Source organism: Cyprinus carpio, chromosome A8 (assembly GCF_018340385.1).
Source record: "Cyprinus carpio isolate SPL01 chromosome A8, ASM1834038v1, whole genome shotgun sequence".
In the NCBI taxonomy this organism is placed as follows: domain Eukaryota; kingdom Metazoa; phylum Chordata; class Actinopteri; order Cypriniformes; family Cyprinidae; genus Cyprinus; species Cyprinus carpio.
Genome location: NC_056579.1, coordinates 5,856,626 through 5,875,367, shown reverse-complemented (window position 1 = coordinate 5,875,367; position 18,742 = coordinate 5,856,626). Strand labels below are relative to the sequence as shown.

General features: G+C 35.1%; 2 protein-coding genes across 2 annotated transcripts; both read left to right on the top strand.

Annotated features, from left to right (window-relative positions):
• LOC109084711 (lysosomal amino acid transporter 1 homolog) lies at window positions 1-5,934 on the top strand. Its single transcript, XM_042763016.1, has 8 exons — window positions 1-170; window positions 350-521; window positions 1,151-1,280; window positions 1,514-1,553; window positions 2,405-2,565; window positions 2,663-2,755; window positions 4,030-4,215; window positions 4,997-5,934. The coding sequence occupies exons 2-8, from the start codon at window positions 352-354 to the stop codon at window positions 5,093-5,095; spliced, it is 879 nt and encodes a 292-aa protein (XP_042618950.1). The 5' UTR covers window positions 1-170; window positions 350-351; the 3' UTR covers window positions 5,096-5,934.
• A 299-nt stretch (window positions 5,935-6,233) lies between these two features.
• On the top strand, window positions 6,234-17,859 carry LOC109084710 (bile acid receptor-like). Its single transcript, XM_019099387.2, has 11 exons — window positions 6,234-7,501; window positions 12,219-12,357; window positions 14,313-14,666; window positions 15,029-15,169; window positions 15,295-15,437; window positions 15,551-15,643; window positions 15,727-15,814; window positions 15,892-16,008; window positions 16,346-16,435; window positions 16,571-16,684; window positions 17,433-17,859. Exons 2-11 carry the CDS (start codon window positions 12,261-12,263, stop codon window positions 17,642-17,644), a joined length of 1,449 nt encoding a protein of 482 aa, XP_018954932.1. The 5' UTR covers window positions 6,234-7,501; window positions 12,219-12,260; the 3' UTR covers window positions 17,645-17,859.
• The last annotated feature ends 883 nt before the right edge of the window (window positions 17,860-18,742 follow it).

Here is an 18,742-nt window from a genome sequence, read left to right as displayed (position 1 = left end):
AGGCTTCCGGGTGGTTCGCTGCTGATGACGTCGCGACTCAACTATCCAACCACAGCGCTAAATAATGACCTCCTTGTTTTGACTTATTTGTTTTCTTCTCTAGGTAACTGCGGACTAAACTCGACATACCGCTTCTATTCTACCTCAGCAGCTGAAGAGCTACCCCACAGGTAATGTGCATGCTTGTATCAACGTATTCGTGATGTCCTCCGGTTCCGTAAGTGTTTAAACAGCACTGCACTGACCACCAGGAGCACATCTGTTTTCATAAGAAATCCACCTGGGCTGTTTGTAGAAAGCGATATGCAAATGCAGTGGATTTCATTCCTTATGATTCCTGTGTTTCCAGTGATGTCGGATGGAGTCGTGCTGGGCGGTGATGGGAACTTCAGCTCTCTGTGTCCGCGCGGGCTCGAGTGGATCTGGTATGGACTGGGAGAATGCGCTCAGGATGGCAGAGACATCGCCAGTGTGGTTCTCGGACTTCTGTCGATAGTGTGCTTCATGGTGTCTTCACTACCGTGAGTAGAACATCTCTTATGCTGTTGCACTGCGAATGTCTTAGTTTTGTCATAATGGATATAAAATCATTCAGGCACAGCAAGAATTTTCTAGATAAACATTCAAGAGTTTGGGATTTTTTTTTTTAATGAAAGCAATACTCTTATTCAGCAATGATGCATTAAAATGCTCAAGTGACAGTAAAGACAATAACGTTTTTTAAATAAATGCTGTTCTTTTGTAGTTTCTTTTCATCAAAGAATCCTGAAAAATCTATCAGATTCCACAAAAATATTAAGCAGCACAACTGTTGATAATCATAAGAAATTTTAATAGTGTATTACAGTGATTTCTGAAGGATCATGTGACACTGAAGATGGGAGCAATGGCTGCTGAAAATTCAGTTTTGCCATCACAGGAATATATATTAATATTTAAAACACTTGCTTTAAATTGTAATAATATTTTGCAGTATTACTATTTTTATTGTATTTTTGATCAAATAAATGCAGACTTGGTGAGCATTAGAGACTCATTTTAACACATTTTTTAAAAATCTTACCGGCCTCCGAACTTTTGAACGGTAGTTTCTATATGTAAGGTGGCATATTTTTGAGAAATAATGAGCTCATATTGACTGTTACCGTAGGCAATACTACAGTTCCTGCAAGACAGGAAATATGGACAGTGCTCTGTCTATTTGGTTCCTGTTATTTTGGCTGGCCGGTGACTCGTGCAATCTTATTGGATCCTTCTTGGCCGATCAACTTCCACTACAAGTAATGAACCATTGTCACATTCTTTATTTGTCACTTTAGATAACATATCTGCTCAGTGAATGAAAATAAAAAAGTAATTGATTTTCAAACTGAATGATCCTAGTTTTGCTATAGTTTAAACTGAGGTCTGATTTTATTATTATTTGTTATTATTTAATATTCATCACCCTCGTTTCTCCATAAAAAAAACACAGCATACTACTACCTCCCAGAACACCTAATAATGCCATCATACTACTACTACAAAAAAACTAAAGAATAGGGCTTCTAGGGGTGAGTTGGAAATCATGCTTCAATCACTAGTGACTTAAACGTGTCATAAGTTTAGGCTCTGTGTAACTGTTTGCTTTCAAGACATATCTTGCATTCATCTGTTTTGGAAACATGTCTCCAGGAAATCATTTTCTTGGCAGACCTGCTTGGCACATTTGAGATATATATAGTGTTTAGTATTATTATTATTAGTTTAGTATTATATATTATTTTGTAAAAATGTTTTAATTTTAGTATTGTTTGTTCTATTATAGTATTCATTATAGTATATTATTTTAAATAGTACTAACATTTAAAATATAATTAAAATCCAAAATAAAATTAAATGCAAAATATGAATAAATCCTATAACAGTATATACATAATTTAGTTATATACTATTATAGTATTCATTCATATTTTGTATTTAATTTTTATTTTGATATTTTCTTTTGTTTAAGTTTAGGTTTTATATTTCTATATACATTTAAATTATCTTTCATTTCAGTTTTAGTTTTAATAACTTTAGTACCTAAACTTATTTCAGTTCTAATTTTCATTTGATTTTCTTTTAAATTTAATTCGTTTCTTATATATATATATATATATATATATATATATATATATAATATCTCAAACACCAATATATATATATATATATATATGTATATATGTGTATATATTTATTTTAATTCCCGAAAACCATTTTTAATAGTTTTAGTGCCAGTGACAGTGACAACACTGCTCAAGAATGGCTCTCACAGTGTCCTTCATTACTGTATATTCCTCCCTGACCTTCAGCTTTCACAGTGTTATAAGAATGTGCTGATGACTGAAATGCTAATTCATGGAACTGTCTTTCTCCTCTGTAGCCAGTAACAGTGCATTGCTGAATACGATCAGCATGTTATGTCTTCTGGGAATTACATCTTCCTTCATTAGTCTCCCTCGCTCAGCTCTAGAGGATCAGACGCCTGTGAGGTTCAAGGCTCGGGCGCTGCTGGCCGTGGAGGAGGACAGCGGTTCGGTGCAGGTGAGTAGAGTTATTTTTATCACTGAGTTGAGTTGCACTTCATTCATTTACATAGTTTCAGAATTGATGTGAGACGTGATGTTTTCATGTTTTTCAGCCCTTCGATACAAAGGAGATTATAGGCTTTGTCTTCGGCTCAATATCTTCAGTACTGTATTTATGCTCCAGACTGCCACAGATGTACACTAATGTAAGTCCTACTGCATGTATGTGCTGATGAATTTCACAAATATATCAAGAGCATGTTCAGGTAATATGTCATCCCAAAATCAAAAGAAAGTCATTTTAATTATTTATTTATATATGTATTATTTAATAATTAATGAATGCATTTTTATTTGACATTAAATTGCATTCATTGTTGTGTTTGCAAATTTATTTCTAATATTTGCAACAGTATTTCTCATTGTTTGGACAATACATCTCACAAATGAGAGGACCAAAATCTACTCTTACTTTGCACTGCCTTTAATTTGTGCTTATGAAAATTATTGTATGAGAGTAATCTCATACAAAGAGTAATTGTTCTCCCAATAGTAAAAAAAAAAAAATTGGCTGAAAATGTACTCATCCTCAGGCCATCCAATATGTAGCTGAGTTTGTTTCTTCATCAGAACAGATTTGAAGAAATTTACCTTTACATCACTTGCTCACTAATGGATCCTCTGCAGTGAATGGGTGCCGTCAGAATGAGAGTCCAAACAGCTGATCAATAAATCACAATAATCCACTCAACTCCAATCCAGCAGTTAATGTCTTGTGAATTGAAAATTTTAGTAAGAAACAAATCCATCATTAGGATTTGTTGTCCTCTCACATCAAAATCCACCAACATAATTGTTTAGAAGTGTTTTGAACTGTTTTTCTTGTAAACAGTACCTGATCTGTGCATATATCTCTCCTGATTCAGACTTGATTACTTTTTCACCAGAAAATATTTTAGATAGAGGACTCAGCGGTTTAAAGTTAAAACTGTTATGATGGATTTGTTTATTACAAACACACAGGTCTTTGGTTAATTGATGGACTGGAGTTGAGTGGATTATTGTGATGTAGCTGTTATCAGCTGTTTGGACTCTCGTTCTGACGGCACCCATTCACTGCAAGGATACATTGGTGAGTGAGTGATTAAAAATGGTAAATTTCTCCAAATCTGTTCCGATGAAGAAGCACTCAGCTACATCTTGGATGGCTTGAGCCTGAGTACATTTTCAGCAATTTTCACTATTCCTTTAAAGCCCTTAAAAGTCTTTTTGTTAATGCAAAATATATTTTCTTTTCTACATTTTTAATGTGAATGTTGCATCATTCTTTATTGCTTTGGAGACTGTAATCATTGCAGACATCTGTAGTGTCATAGCAATGACTGACTTCAGTTATCATTCATACATCTGCATGCTACATATGCATTAGTTAAAGATATGCAGATATTGTTTTTTAGTGAAGTTAAAATATTTCTTGCAGTTTCAGAGGAAGTCAACAGAGGGCGTGTCTTTTTTCCTGTTTGCTCTTGTGATTCTGGGAAACACAACATATGGCATCAGTGTGCTACTGAAGAACCCAGATCCAGGGCAGGGAGAGGCCAGCTATATCATACACCACCTCCCCTGGCTCATCGGCAGCCTGGGAACGCTCTCACTTGACCTTATAGTATCCTTTAAAGCCACATTTTAAACACTGAGCTGTGTGAGTGAGGTCACCTATAGATGTGAAATGTCTGGACGCATGTTGTAAATAAGAATTTGGAGGAAACATGCTCATGAAATTGTCATGAAAGTAATTCCATTCCATAATTCCATAAATTCGTAATGGACCTAAAACAGGCTTTCTTGTAAATGTAATATTATTTTAGTAATGTAGCCACAAAAATAAAATAAACATTAACAGAAATAAAATATACAAAAACTTAAACTTATTTTTATTTTGGCCAGTTGTAAAGGAAACCTTTTTTTTTCCATTTCTATGTAGAGAGTAAAAAGAAAAAAAAAAGAGTAAAGAAAAAAAGCAACAAAATTACTAAAACTTTAAAGTTAAAATGAAAACAAAATATAAAAACTAATTCAAATTATTAATAAAATATCAGTGATGCTAAAATAACAACACGCTGCCCTGAAATGTAAGGTGTCCCCAATGTGTTGGTGCTAAATTACATTGATTAATTAACAGTTTGTTTCGAAAACAAGGTCACAGGAGTTATGTTATGGACAATATTGCATAAATATTTGAGTCATTGTGTGTTTGACCTTCTGGATCACTTGAAGTCACATATATTGACGAAACTCTTGATTGTTGCCATAGCATCCATCTGTGTGTTTTACATCACTGAGGTCACGTGACTTCCTTTCATGTGAAGCTCATTTGTCAGAATCCCATGAGCCTGGTTTGAATTCATTCAGAATAGTCAGCTTTTTGCCTTAACACATTTCTTTAGATATCCGTGCAGTTCATGATGTACAGCAAATCACCTCGGGATTCTGCTGATGAAGATGAAGATGAAGATGAAGAGACGGCTGCGCTTCTCCAGAACTGAACAGTTCCCATTCCTGCTTTTGTAATGTTTGGACTGTACTTCAGAATTAACACTTTTTTTTTGTCAACTTATACAGTCGTGTTCATACAATTCAAACTCATATCATTTTTCTTTTAGACAGTGGAATGAAAGCTGCCTTCTGCAAGATCTCACAGTCTTGACTAAGAAAGAACTGTGAAAATGTTCTGCCTTCAGTCTGTGTACTATAATGATGTTAATAAGCTGTTTTTGTGCAATCTTTTGTCAAATTTGTTTTGGTACTGTAAAGATGTTTTTAATTGTTATATTGTGGCCTTTGAGTTGATTTAGCATTGAACCTGTCAGTCAGGTCATACCTTCATTGAAGTCTTTTTTGACTTTATTTCTTTTCTTTCTTTTTTGTTCTGTATCACAGTACAACATTCACTAAAGATTTTGTTTTTGTTTTTCTGAGGCCAAACATGCTTGAACTGTTTCTTTTTTTGGTGTTGACAATCAATTTCTTTACATCCCCTTCATATTCATCTTTCCAAGCAAGTCATCAACATGAAATTGCTTTTGCCGCTCATTTTGCTTCTGTAATGTCATGAATGAAAAGAAAAATAATGATGGAGCATTTTTATCTATCAGAAATGGATTGGATCATAAAAATTGGAAGAATAAGAGGTAAATTTGAGAATCACCACATTTGCGGAAGCTTTTTGACTTGGAGGCAGACGGTCAAGCTCATCTTCACGTATCTCAATGGTGATGCTTGTTTCAAATCTATTACTCACTATTGTAGGGTAAATTTAGATTTTATATTAATGCAACAATTCCCTTTCCAAAAGTTTATAGTTAATAAAACTTGTAATTTTTAACTTTGTTCTCAGCACAGGAGCTTTCAATGATGTTTGTTATAAATGTAGGCTCCGTTCCAAAATGTAGTGGGTTGCCTTTGTTGCCTGCTCCCTCCATACAGTATGTAAATGAAATGGATCTCCATCAGTATCATTTAAAAACTGATTCGTTGATATTATGCATTTGTTATTTTTATCATAAAAAAAAATATATTTAGCTGTATTTTCTTTTTATTGTTTTATAGGTTTAGTCATTTTAATGCTACAACTATTTTATTTCAGTTAGTTGCCAACTTTTATTTTTAAAGTTTACACTTTCTAATATTTAGATTTTAGCCTTCCGTTACTAAAAACATTTTAATAATTTTAGTTAACAGCAACAAAAAAAGAACATTGATCTCCATAGGGAGCAATCCTGTCATATCAATAATGTTCTTTTATATAAAAAAAATTACATAAATGTATAAAATTTGTCCACCAACCTTATTATTATTATTTTTTTTTTCCTTTCAAAAAGCTCGCAGTGCAGTGCTGCCTCTGAATTTGGCCAAAAGAAGCTTTTTCTTATAAAGCTGTGTAATTCTGCTGCCTACCTTTCTGAACAACCTTTGTGTCACTTTTGTGCTACTGCTACCTAATAATATTGCCTGTGTAGTCAGCTCACTAGGTTCCAAAACAGCGCCTTTTTGAATCTCTTGAACACATTTTTTTTTCATTTCAGGAAGAACCTTGTCTCCCTGTTCTACTCCATGGATCATATCAGTAGCCCTGATGTTCCTGGAAAAACACATCTTTGTTGTTTTTCCTCATTATAACAGTCGCTGTCATTAGCATCTTGTGAGTTAAGAGCATAAGGGCAGGATCTGCAACCCTCAGAATGTCCCCTCTGCCCCCAGCGAAGGACATGAAGGGCCCACCCATGGAGCAGAAGAGGAGTTGGGGTCTCTGTGAGTGTGTGTGAGAGAGCGAGAGAGACAGATAAGGGGGTCTTGAGTTGCGTGCCTCCAGCTGAATTGTGTAGTGACACATGGGAGTGTGTTGGGGTGGTTGTGAAACCCTGAGCAAGTACGTTCTCTGAGGAGCGGCTGGAAGAATGGAGAGATAGCGTGCACTCATCCATTAGCTAGATGAACTAGGGCTGTTTATAAACACGGCTGCTGGGAATGTTCTAATGAGCCCACTCATTCACATAGTGTGCATCCAGAAATCTGTCATTATTTTACTTAAACAACTCCTCATTCCCATCACGGCCCTCTCTGAGTGTGTTCAACAGGTCCAAACCATTAAATATATATTCAGAACTTTTTCTGCCAACAGTGAAGTTGATCTTGAAAGCTGGACAGGCTGATGTTAAAGTGTCTTTTTTGATGCAATATCGACTTTCCGTGCCCCTGTGTTTAAACTCGCACACGTACTGGTGTATCTTTGAATGAACGGTTTGTGTTGGAGGGAAGTGCTGTTTGTTTTGCGCATGTGTGTTCCAGTGTGTGTTTGGCAAGCGTTGGACGTCAGGGGCTGAACTGCTGTCAACATCACAAATGCAAGAGGCATATCAAGCTGAGATCCAGCACACGCAACATCAGAGCTGGTGAGTACACAATCTGTTTTCTCTAGAAACTCAGCATTTTAGTGAATTCTTACAATATCAATTTTGTTTTGAATCTTGCATATGAATTTGAAAAAAGTCAAAATGTTTTACTTTTATAATGGATGATTTACAATGCACTGTAAAGAAAAAGCAGCCAGTAAGTGTCCAGCATACATGAAGTCTGCTTTGTTTAAAAACCATCCCAGGATGCACCTCATGAAGTTATTTACTTAGATAAGAAAATATATGATTTTTAATTTGCTATGTGAGTTATAATAACATACATATTGTGTTATTACTGCTGATGAATTTATTTTTTTAACGTGGAAAATAATGCATACATATTACATATATGTATATATATGCACCACCATTACAATACTTGGGGCTGGTTAGCATTTTTTTTTTTATGATTTTAAAAGTACTTATGCTAACCAATGCTGTATTTATCTGATAAAAAATATAGTAAAAATAGTATTTAAAATCACTGTTTTCTATTTTAATTTATTTTAAAATGTAATTTATTTCTGTGATACAAAGCTGAATTTACAGTATCACTACTCCAGACTTCAGTGTCACATGATCCTTCAGAAATCATTGTAATACGATGATTTGCTGCTCAAGAAACATTACTATTATTATTATTATTATCAATGTTGAAAACAGTTGTACTGCTTAATATTTTTATGGAAATGGTGATACATTTTTTAATGCATGTTTTCTCATCTCAACTCTAACCCCAATCTTGAATGATCATGAATGAAATTCAAAAGAACAGCATTTCTTTGAAATAGAAATCTGTTGCAACATTAATTAATATCTTTACTGTCACATTTGATCAATTTAATGCAAAACAAAAACAACTTGCTAAATATAACTTTTAATTTATTTCAGTAAAAGGTGTATTTAAAATTTTAGATTTAAACACTGTGCTTAAAATATCTCTTTAAGCATCATGAATGTCTTGGCATTTTGTGAATCAGTTTAAACCTTTCCAAGTTCCTTTGTTAAGTAGCAGTTCTGCTTTTTTTGGTATATTCTAAAGTCTCCTTCAAACTCACACAACAACCATCATCTTCAGTTCTAGCTTTGGTGGGTCAGTGTGAACATGACAGTTCTGTTTCTCAATATTCCAAATCTAACAGACAAGAATGTTTGAAATGTTGGCGTTTGTTGAGCAGCCGTTTAGACATTCTGTTGCATGTTTATTCTGTCTGAGCTGCTACACGGAAGTCAACATCACAGACAGAAATCAATGATAAGTTGCCATTTAATCAATATGCACTTTGTTTTTAATAGACTAGACTGCTTCAACTGCATTATCTATGTGGATCTATGTGGTACATTTTCATAATCACTGAATTAACCAACCTTATGTCAGTCTGTCATGATGATCCACTGTTGATAATCATACATTCAAAACATTACAAGCACCTCTGGACTTTAATCCAACACCCCCTTTGTGTCACTTTTGAGCTACTGCTAACTTATAATATTGCCTAGTCAGCTCACTAGGTTCCAAAACAGTGCCTTTTTGAATCTTTTGGACACATTTTATACATAAATATAAATGTCTTATCGAAGAATCCAGCTAGCATCAAATAAGATAATAGATGAAGAAATGAAGGCACATGTTGAAAATAGCGGATACAGTGCTGTCCGGATGTTTCTAGATGTTTAACATGATGGTTCACCATCTTCCAAAACAAACTGTATTCCCTTAAGGGCTTCTCACGCAAAACTTTCATCCAGCACTTTTCCATATTGTTCCACAAAGAACGTTTGACATCCACTGGACCTTTCTTTTCAACAAGAGGTTCTTTAGTGGAAAGATGTTCTTCACAGTAAGAAAAAAAATGGTTCTTTTAAGAAATGTTCACTGAAAGGTTCTCTGGGGAACCAAAAATGGTTCTTCTGTGGCGTTATTGAGAAAAATCCTTTTTGGAGCCTTTATTTTTAAGAATGAGAACCACTGTTATGATATGCTGAAGGCTTGTTTATTTATTTATATAGTTGCTATTTATGTACTTGTGAAAACTGTGAAAAATTATTGAGTGTTCAAACTCTAACCCCATCTGGAATGAACCGTCCATGGAGTTCAAAGAAGGTCTTTTTGATAATAATGCAGATTTTTTTTTTGACAAAAGAACCCACAGTCATTGTGATGGATGGCATGGGAGCGATAGCAAAAATGTCCCTCCCTTGAGGCACTAATCATATCTATATTTCGACATTGTGAAACTGAGTTCAGCCTCTTTGAGATGCTACCACAATAACGCCATCGAGGATGTTCCATGTCAGTGCAACAAGCAGGATATGACAGGGCACGTGTGAGCGTCCGTGTCATAACTTGAGGAGTTTTCAGGAAAGCCTGCCCCTTCATGGGGTCTAAAGTATACCGGGTGGGAAGGTTAGATTCTTGCAGTCCTCAATCTTTTCAATGTCAAAGATTAACTGCATGACAAACAGAGCCGTGGCAAACACAGCATGTATAAACACTCCCTAAAGCCCCAGAGATGAGCTGGATGTCACTGTCATTCCTCTTGGGAAATAGAGAGCGACCCACATTGCCAAACAGAACACAAAGTTAAACTGAACGAGAACAGGAGGAATTATAGTTCAGAGGATATATCAATAATGTTTTTTTTTTGCATCCATGTTAAAAAGAATTTACTTTGAGATGCTGGTAACTGTAGTATTGTTTTAGTAAAACTTTGTGTCATGCAGGTGATGTTGAACTTTGAACGATTGCTCAGAGCATTAATAGTAAAAAGTGCTTTTGAACAAAGAAATATACTGTTCTAAGGTTTGAAATCAGTATGATTTTTTTTCTTATACTTTTTCAGCAGGGTCACATTAAATTGATCAAATGTGACAGTAGGCTTTAACATTGTGACAAAATATTTCTATTACAAATAGTTCTTTCTATCAAATTTTCTATTTATCAAATAATACTGAAAAAAAAAAATGTATTATGGTTTCAACATTGTTAATAAGAAATGTTTATTGAGGATCAAATCAGCATAATATGATTTCTGAAAATGTAGATTTGCCATCACAAGAATAAATTACATTTTACAATATTTTCCACTAGAAAATGGCTATTTTAAATTGTAATAAAATTTCATAATGTTACTGTTTTCACTGTATTTTTGATCAAAAAATACGGCCTTGGTGAGCATAACATTTTAAAAAACCTTACCGATTTGGTATATACAAAATATAATATTTGCAGTGTATCACAAGCATGTAAATAAAAATTGTGCTGAATATTTCTTTTAAGATACCCATTTTGCATTTTAACAGATGCTTAGTATTGTATTACAACATGCTCATGTTGTAAGCAAATATCAGCATAGTTATGAACAATGAGTTATTTCACACAAATTCCAGGACACCAGTACGTGTAAAGCAAAGCTTTCTCTTTCGCTTCTCTACTATTCACATGAACAAACAGTAAACCCTCTAATCTAAATGAAACTGAAAATGTTTTGCCTTGATTTTGTTCAACTAGTCAGTTCAGCAGCCCATATTGCATACCTCTTTAGAGCATGTCATTATATTCATTATATTCGGAGTGATTTTGCTGAATAGGATGTGTTCCTGAATCAACATCCTTGTTGTTGATTGGAATACTGTTCCAGAACTAATTCGATTTTTAGGGGTTACGTTTTAAGCAAAGTCTGAAAATATGGCCCAATGTAACCCCTAAAAATGTGATTAGTCCTGGAACAATATTCCAATCAAACATCCAACTTGGTAAAAGAATATGGTTTGTTGTGTGAACTGACTAAAGCAAAATCATCACATTTTCAGTTTTGTTTATGTTAAAGGGCTTATTATTTATATTCACATGGTACTGGAGACGTGAAAGAGAAAGTTTTGTTTTACACCATTGATAGAACATATCAGTGCTCTGAAATTTGTGTGCAATAACTCATTGTTCACAGCTATACTGATATTTGTTTGCAACATGACCATGTTCAGGTACAGTACAATGCATTGAGTGATGTTTTAGGGTTAAAGAAAACTTCTGTAAAATTAACAGATAAAGTCCAGACAGAAAACTGGTTGTATATTTTTCATTTTGCTACAGATTTTTCGTCTTCTTACAGTGTAGGGGATCAACACAAGGATAGTTTCATTTTTAGTTAAGAAGTTAAGAATAGGGCAATTTTCAAGTTGCTTTGGAAGTCCTTTCTCGGTGTCAACTTGATGCTTTGCACCAGTTTCCCAGCCACAATATATATATATATATATCCATTTTGGATCCAATATGGTAGCCACTCTCTATAAAGTGTATTGCAGGTACTCTTTAGAGTTACGTGATAAAAGTGTGAGTATAGTTACGTTCACACAGCTGCTATTGAATGCTGGGAGTCAGCTACAGGCCAGACCTGTTGAGGGTGTTTGGGACAGACTGCTCTTTGTGAGGCCTTTTCTGTGAAACTCATGCCAAAGCAGCTGTTCGGACACACAGGCCTCATCTCTCATCTTATTCTCACAGTCAATGCTCTTCAGATCCTCTCAGAGCCCCAGAGGAGGCCAGACGGAGATCTTCACAGTCTTCACTGGTTCTGTCATAACCTTGTCATGACAGTGATGCCTAAAATAGCTCATCTTTCTCTAGGGTTGGAGGGCTTGCTGAAGACATGTTTGAAGGCATTGGATTATGATCCTCAAACAGGGTGAATAAAAGTTTTTGTGCTCTTTATAGATTCAGACATTCTCAGTGAAGAGTGAGAATCCAACTGATCAGATGAGAGAGGGGACAGATCCTGAGCTGAGCATGTCTATCGGCAGCTACCTCTCCACATCAGATACATTTGACATCACAGAGCCGCCACATTACTATGGTAAGATTACACTTTACTATATATAAATCAATTAATTATAGAATTACAATATTGTTAAAGTGATAATTCACTCAAAAATAAAAATTACTGTCAACAATTTTCATACTTAATTTATAAGCACACTGAGCAAAAACAAAGATAACTTTTCATTTTAGATATGTTATGCTAAACAAATAAAATACCCTACACCTCAAAACAAAACCAAACTAATATGTGACCCTGGACCTCAAAACCAGTCTTAAGTCGCTGGGGTATATTTGTAGCAATAGCCAAAAAAAAAAAAAAAACCTTATATGGGTCAAAATTATTGATTTTTCTTTCATGCCAAAAATCATTAGGATATTAAGTAAAGATAATGTTTCATGAAGATTTTTTGTAAATTTCCTACTGTAAATATATCAAAACTTAATTTTTGATTAGTAATATGCATTGCTAAGAACTTCATTTGGACAAATTTAAATGCGATTTTCTTAATATTTGGATTTTTTTCCACCCTCAAATTCCAGATTTTCAAATAGTTGTATCTCAGCCAAATATTGTCCTAACAAACCATACATCAATGGAAAGCCTATTTATTTAGCTTTCAGATGATGTATAAATCTCAATTTTTAAAAATTGACACTTAAGACTGGTTTTGTGGTCCAGGGTCACATATTGTTTTGGACCCCACTGACTTTCACTGAATCAGTGTTGTTATTTTTAACTATAAAACTATTGAAAACCTTTTTTGTTAATTGAAGCAATTACTAAATAATTGCTAAAATAGAAATTAGCTACATAGAAATTTAAAGAAAATATAAACAAAAAAAAAAGACAAAAAATAAAATCACTAAAATTAAAATCTGAAAACATAACAATAATCGCAAATTCAAAATATTAATAAATACTATAATAGTATATTATAATAATGTTTAGTATAGTGTAATAATATTTTTGTAGCACTATAACGGCAATAACACATAAATAAATTTACCTTTGACCACTCTGACAAAAAAAAGAAAGAAAGAACAATTAGCTAAATAAACTACATGAATAAAATTAAAATTTTACTGGATTCCTTCACTGACGCTGTTGAAATATGGTCATGTGACCGATCATGTATTATGCACAGTGGTTTGTCTTCTTCATCCTCTAGTTCATTACATTAATATCTGATTGTCCAAATATTATTTCCCAGATGTTGTCTTGAGAAACAATTACTGTCTGAATAGTGCCTTTTCAAAGTCTCAGTTTCGTTTTGTCATTAAACTCACTGTGGCGTCTAGAAGGTCGGTCAATGATAGTATATTAGCAGCTGCTTACCAACATTAATGTTTATGAAAAGCTCCAGTGGTTTACAAACAGATACTTTCACCGGAAGGTTATGCTCTAGCTGTAACAGGACATAAAACATCTGTGAAAAGACAGGATTGAAGGCCAGTAAAGAGACCACCACACTGCAGAAGGATATTTATGGATGACACGGAAAAACATTGGTTGGATGAGATTAGTTTTACGCAAATATAATTTTTTCTCATGTGAAATATTTTATTCTTTTGCTCGTTGTCATTATTAGTGTCCGTCACGGCGCGAAGAAAAAAAATAATTCTCGGGCAGATGTGCTTCAGAAATGCTGCCAGTTGTGACATATGTTCCCTCTATGGGGGAACTCAAATCTAAAATCCATCTTCACAACCTTCCCACTGACAGAAAAAACATCAGGATGGCTCCGTTCAGTACGGTTATAAAAACCCCATAAGCTTCAAAGCAAATAACCATAAACAAAACTGTAACCTCTTCAGCTGCATCCTGTTTCCAGAGACAGAAAAGATTCAAAAGTTCTTGCTCTGGGATTTTTTTATTACGTCCCGAAGGCCTCATAAAAGTCATTAGGTAATTTGAGAATCATGTGAGAAAAGAACACATTTCTTGTGAATAATTTCATTCATCAAGATGTTCTTCAATCCTTGCTGCAGATGTTCTTGTGGATCCACTGAGCTGCTCTTATCAGGACCCAGATCTACAAAGCCCTCTCTATGGCCACCAGCCGTTCAGCCACGTCAATGTGCAGTTTTCAATGTATGGAGCACCAAATGCTCAAGCGTGCAATCCACAGTACCCCTACAGCCATCAGTGCTCTGAGTTCACCTGTGAACCAGACATGGAGGTCCAAAGCCCAACAAGAGGCAGCATTGTTGGTCTTCCAGTGCCAAAAAGGCCCAGGATGGGCCATGGAGCTCGAGTGAAGAGCCAGGATGAGCTGTGTGTGGTGTGTGGAGATAAAGCCTCGGGATATCACTACAATGCCCTCACCTGTGAGGGATGCAAAGGTTGGACCATCACAATAGCACTGAAATTTAAGACAACATTAATCCATGATGCACTTCTTGAATTTACAGTATTTACCAATGTCCAAAATCAGTACTTATAAGACTCCATGTTATGGCCTGATGAGCACAGTTTTCTTTCCTGTGTTCCTTTGGAAACAGGAAGTTGGGTGGGATATATCTAAGAGCTTGTCTCATTTATTTTAAATAGCCAATAGCAATGGACTATAATTTGGTACTTGCTATTGCTATTTTTGATCAAATAAATGCAGCCTTGTTGAGCAGAAGAGACTTCTTTCAAATGCATCAAAAAAGTCTTACCAACCCCAAACTTTTTAAACAGTAGAGTATCTCTCTTGGCTTAGGTTTCTTCAGACGCAGCGTGACTAAAAAGGCAGTGTACCGCTGCAAGAGTGGTGGAAGCTGTGAGATGGACATGTACATGCGGAGAAAGTGTCAGGACTGCAGACTGCGCAAATGCAGAGCCGTCGGGATGCTGGCAGAGTGTGAGATTGACGTAAAAACTTCTAGACTGATCTGAGACTTCGTTTTCTATCGTTTCTGGGGAAACTGATAACGTCAGATGCTACTTCACCCCAAAACACTTAGATTTGAATTTTCTTTTTGTCAGGTCTGCTTACAGAGGTGCAATGCCAGTCGAAGAGACTGAGGAAGGGCACCAATCACAGAGGACACAACGGATCAACAGGAAGAGCTGAAGATGACTACACTGAAAGCAGAAGTGTCTCATCCACCAGCAGATTCACCACACGGGTAAAGCTCTCTCATATTATTTAGACTTTCCAAGCATGGAATTTGAGTTTTAGTGAGATTTGAAGCCTGTTATATTTGAAAAATTTAGAACAAGTTCAAAAAACTGTTTGCAGGTATCTGGTTTCTCCAGAGAGCAGAGATGCATTCTGAATAGAATTGTTGAGGCTTATCGTAGGTACATAATTCAAGACAACATGCACTGTCGGGTATGTCTTTTTCCATTAAAAATGAAGACAGACATACTGCCCATAATATATCATAAGAAGACATCATTCTTTTCTTTCCCCAGGTGCCTCTGTGGTCAAGTTTGACAAACAGTGTAGATCTGACTCCTCCTCAGACGGAGAAGCTTTTGCAATTTTTAAGGATTGTACCTGGTCAGTATCATCCAGCTTCTCTTAGATCACACCACACACCTCTACATACAACTAATTTGTGGTCATCTTTTGTTTAGGGTTTGAGCTTTTGGATAGTTCTGACCAGAACACTCTTCTGTCCAGCTCTTCAGTTGAAGTCATGTTCCTACTCTTAGCTCAGCAGTTCTCTGAGAACCCCACTACTGTTAGCACTGGTAATCACATACATTATTATATAATCTTACATCATGTGTCTATTTTTATAAGCAACAACAAACAGTGCTAATATAGACTCACAATATGCTGTACTACTACCAAAATAATTATGATCCTAATCCTTATATATGTATTAAAATTTCAGTTGGCCAGACATCTTTTATGAATAGTTAAAATATTGGTGTCTGGGACAATGTGAGTTTTAACAGCTTAGCTTAATCGTGTCTATAAATAAATTGTCCCCATAAATCATCATTAAAATTGTCAAATGAAACAAAACTCAACACATTATAGATCAACTCTATAATGATTCACTGCTGTGTTTTCTATCACCAGCTTTATACTCAGCAAATTTGAATAACTCAAACCCTGATTGGATGAGAACTTTAGAGTCCAAGACTGGGAACAGGACATTGACACACTCAGGTGATCTATAATGAACAGTGATAATCATAGCAGGAAAGTCTCATATTCCATGCAGTTATTTATCCAATTGATTTATCATTTTATTGTCTAAATGTTTTTGTCTCTACTAATATTGTGATTTTTATTTTTGTTAAGGGTTGAATGATGAGTTCTTGAGGTCTGTGGTAAATTTCCTCCACAGCATGGCGACTATTGCGGTAACTGAGGCTGAATATGCACTTCTAACAGCGACCGCAGTGTTATGTTCAGGTCTGTGGATTAACACAATTGTGACTCATTTCCATGTGAACTTCCACTATACTCAGAACACTATATTCAGGTCAGGCAGCAAATGACAAAGGTTTAGCTTACAAAAACGTTTTAATAGTATTTGGTTCCCCAAAGAATCTTTAAGAACTATTTTTTTCTTAGTGTAAAGAACATTTTAATAATCTAAAGAACATTTTTCCTCTATAAAGAAACTTTTTTTTTTTTTTTTGCAATTGAGAGATTCCATGGATGTTAAAGGTTCTTCATGGGACCGTAGACGCCAATATAAAACCTTTATTATTAAAGGGATACTCTACCCCAAAATGAAAATTTTGTCATTAATCACTTACCCCCATGTCGTTCCAAACCCGTAAAAACTCTGTTCGTCTTCGGAACACAATTTAAGATATTTTGGATGAAAACCTGCCTGTGACTGTCCCATAGACTGCCAAGTAAATAACAGTGTCAAGGTCCATAAAAGGTTTGAAAGTCGTTGTCAGAATACTCCATCTGCCATCAGATGTGACACTGTTATTTACTTGGCAGTCGATTGGGAGTCACAGGCCTCCCGGTTTTCATCCAAAATATCTTAAATTGTGTTTTGAAGACGAACAAAGTTTTATGGGTTCGGAACGACATGGGGGTAAGTGATTAATGACAAAATTTTCATTTTGGGGTGGAGTATCCCTTTAAGAGTGTAAAGAACCGCTTTAAATGACCTCTATATTTTTTCCCTGTTGTGAAGCAGACAGGCCGTCCCTGCATGCGGTGGACTGTGTTGAGAACTTACAGGAGTTTGTTTTGGAGCTCTTGTCCCGAGCTTGCTGTTGCTGCAGTCAGGGGATGGCACAAGACCCGCGACGCTTCGCCAGGCTCCTGGGACGGCTGACAGAGCTGAGAACACTACGACACAACCACCTCACCCTTCTCCCACAGCAACCCTGGGACATGCAGTCTTGAGACGGCCTTTAGGGAGAGAGAGATTTATGACATCTGATCTCTGTTGCAATACACTTTTTTAAATTTTTGCCCAGAACAATATCCTAGGTCAATGTACTTTTGGTTACCCATGTGCAAACATAGTTTAGTTAAATAAAAAATTTAAACAAATGTAAGCTTCATGATGTGATTTCTTATATGCATTAAATAAAAATGTTTATTTTGGGTTTTAGTGACTACTTGCTTTTCATTCATGGTGTAATATATATGAATTTACATTTATCAATTTTCAGATCCACGTTAATAATAAATATGTAATAATTTTCTTCAGAAGCTTCAAGTCTATTCAGATTTTATGTTTTTTTTTTTATGTTTATTGCAATACATATTTTTTTTAAATAGTGCTGAAAATTTATAACCTTTAGGCAAAATTTGTCATTTTGAATCCAAAATATAATTTAAGTGATTTGTGTAGAGCATGGATGTAAGTGTCCAAACATTTACAAAAGATTAATTTGTCAATAGAAGACCACCTAATTGTTTCAGCCTTTAATGATATATTAATTATGAAGCGTGCTTTGGGTTATGATTCATAGTATATAATTAAACTAAACTATTGCCTCACATTATATAACGAAGTGGCAGAATTCTCACTGTTGCCCCCTTAAAAAATAGGTGCATGACTTAATTTTTTTCACCTTAATTTTAAGGCTGGAAATGACTCTTGGTTGATGTTTCAAGTTTACTTTCTCTCCATTTAGAAGACCTTTAAACGATTCATTTTAATAGCAATGTCTGTCTGATGTTTTGCCTTTAAGTTTTATCTGTTAATGAAGCAGGTGTTGGTAATCTGTCATACACAAGCCAGAGTAAGACCCACAACGGTTTTAATTTCCCTGTGACCACAAATTAAACTGTGATAAAGTGGATGTATCCATATATGAATGTTTAACTTTTCAAACTCCAAACTGAAATTAACTTCAGTGGGCTTTGAATGTTACAGAGATGCACAGTAACGGTTTGTCTTTTGCTCAGATTTGATCATCTTCCAGCCATTTAAAGGAACATCAAGAACATTTGAACAATCTAGAAAATAAAATTCATTAACCTCACAAAGTC

Excerpts from the sequence above, each read along its gene's own strand:
- LOC109084711 (XM_042763016.1), top strand. The coding sequence starts at position 352 with ATGTCGGATGGAGTCGTGCTGGGCGGTGATGGGAACTTCAGCTCTCTG. Across the intron at positions 522-1,150 it reads TTCATGGTGTCTTCACTACC|GCAATACTACAGTTCCTGCA; the intron begins GTGAGTAGAACA and ends CTGTTACCGTAG. Across the intron at positions 2,566-2,662 it reads AGGACAGCGGTTCGGTGCAG|CCCTTCGATACAAAGGAGAT; the intron begins GTGAGTAGAGTT and ends CATGTTTTTCAG.
- LOC109084710 (XM_019099387.2), top strand. The coding sequence starts at position 12,261 with ATGAGAGAGGGGACAGATCCTGAGCTGAGCATGTCTATCGGCAGCTAC. Across the intron at positions 12,358-14,312 it reads AGAGCCGCCACATTACTATG|ATGTTCTTGTGGATCCACTG; the intron begins GTAAGATTACAC and ends TCCTTGCTGCAG. Across the intron at positions 14,667-15,028 it reads CACCTGTGAGGGATGCAAAG|GTTTCTTCAGACGCAGCGTG; the intron begins GTTGGACCATCA and ends CTCTTGGCTTAG.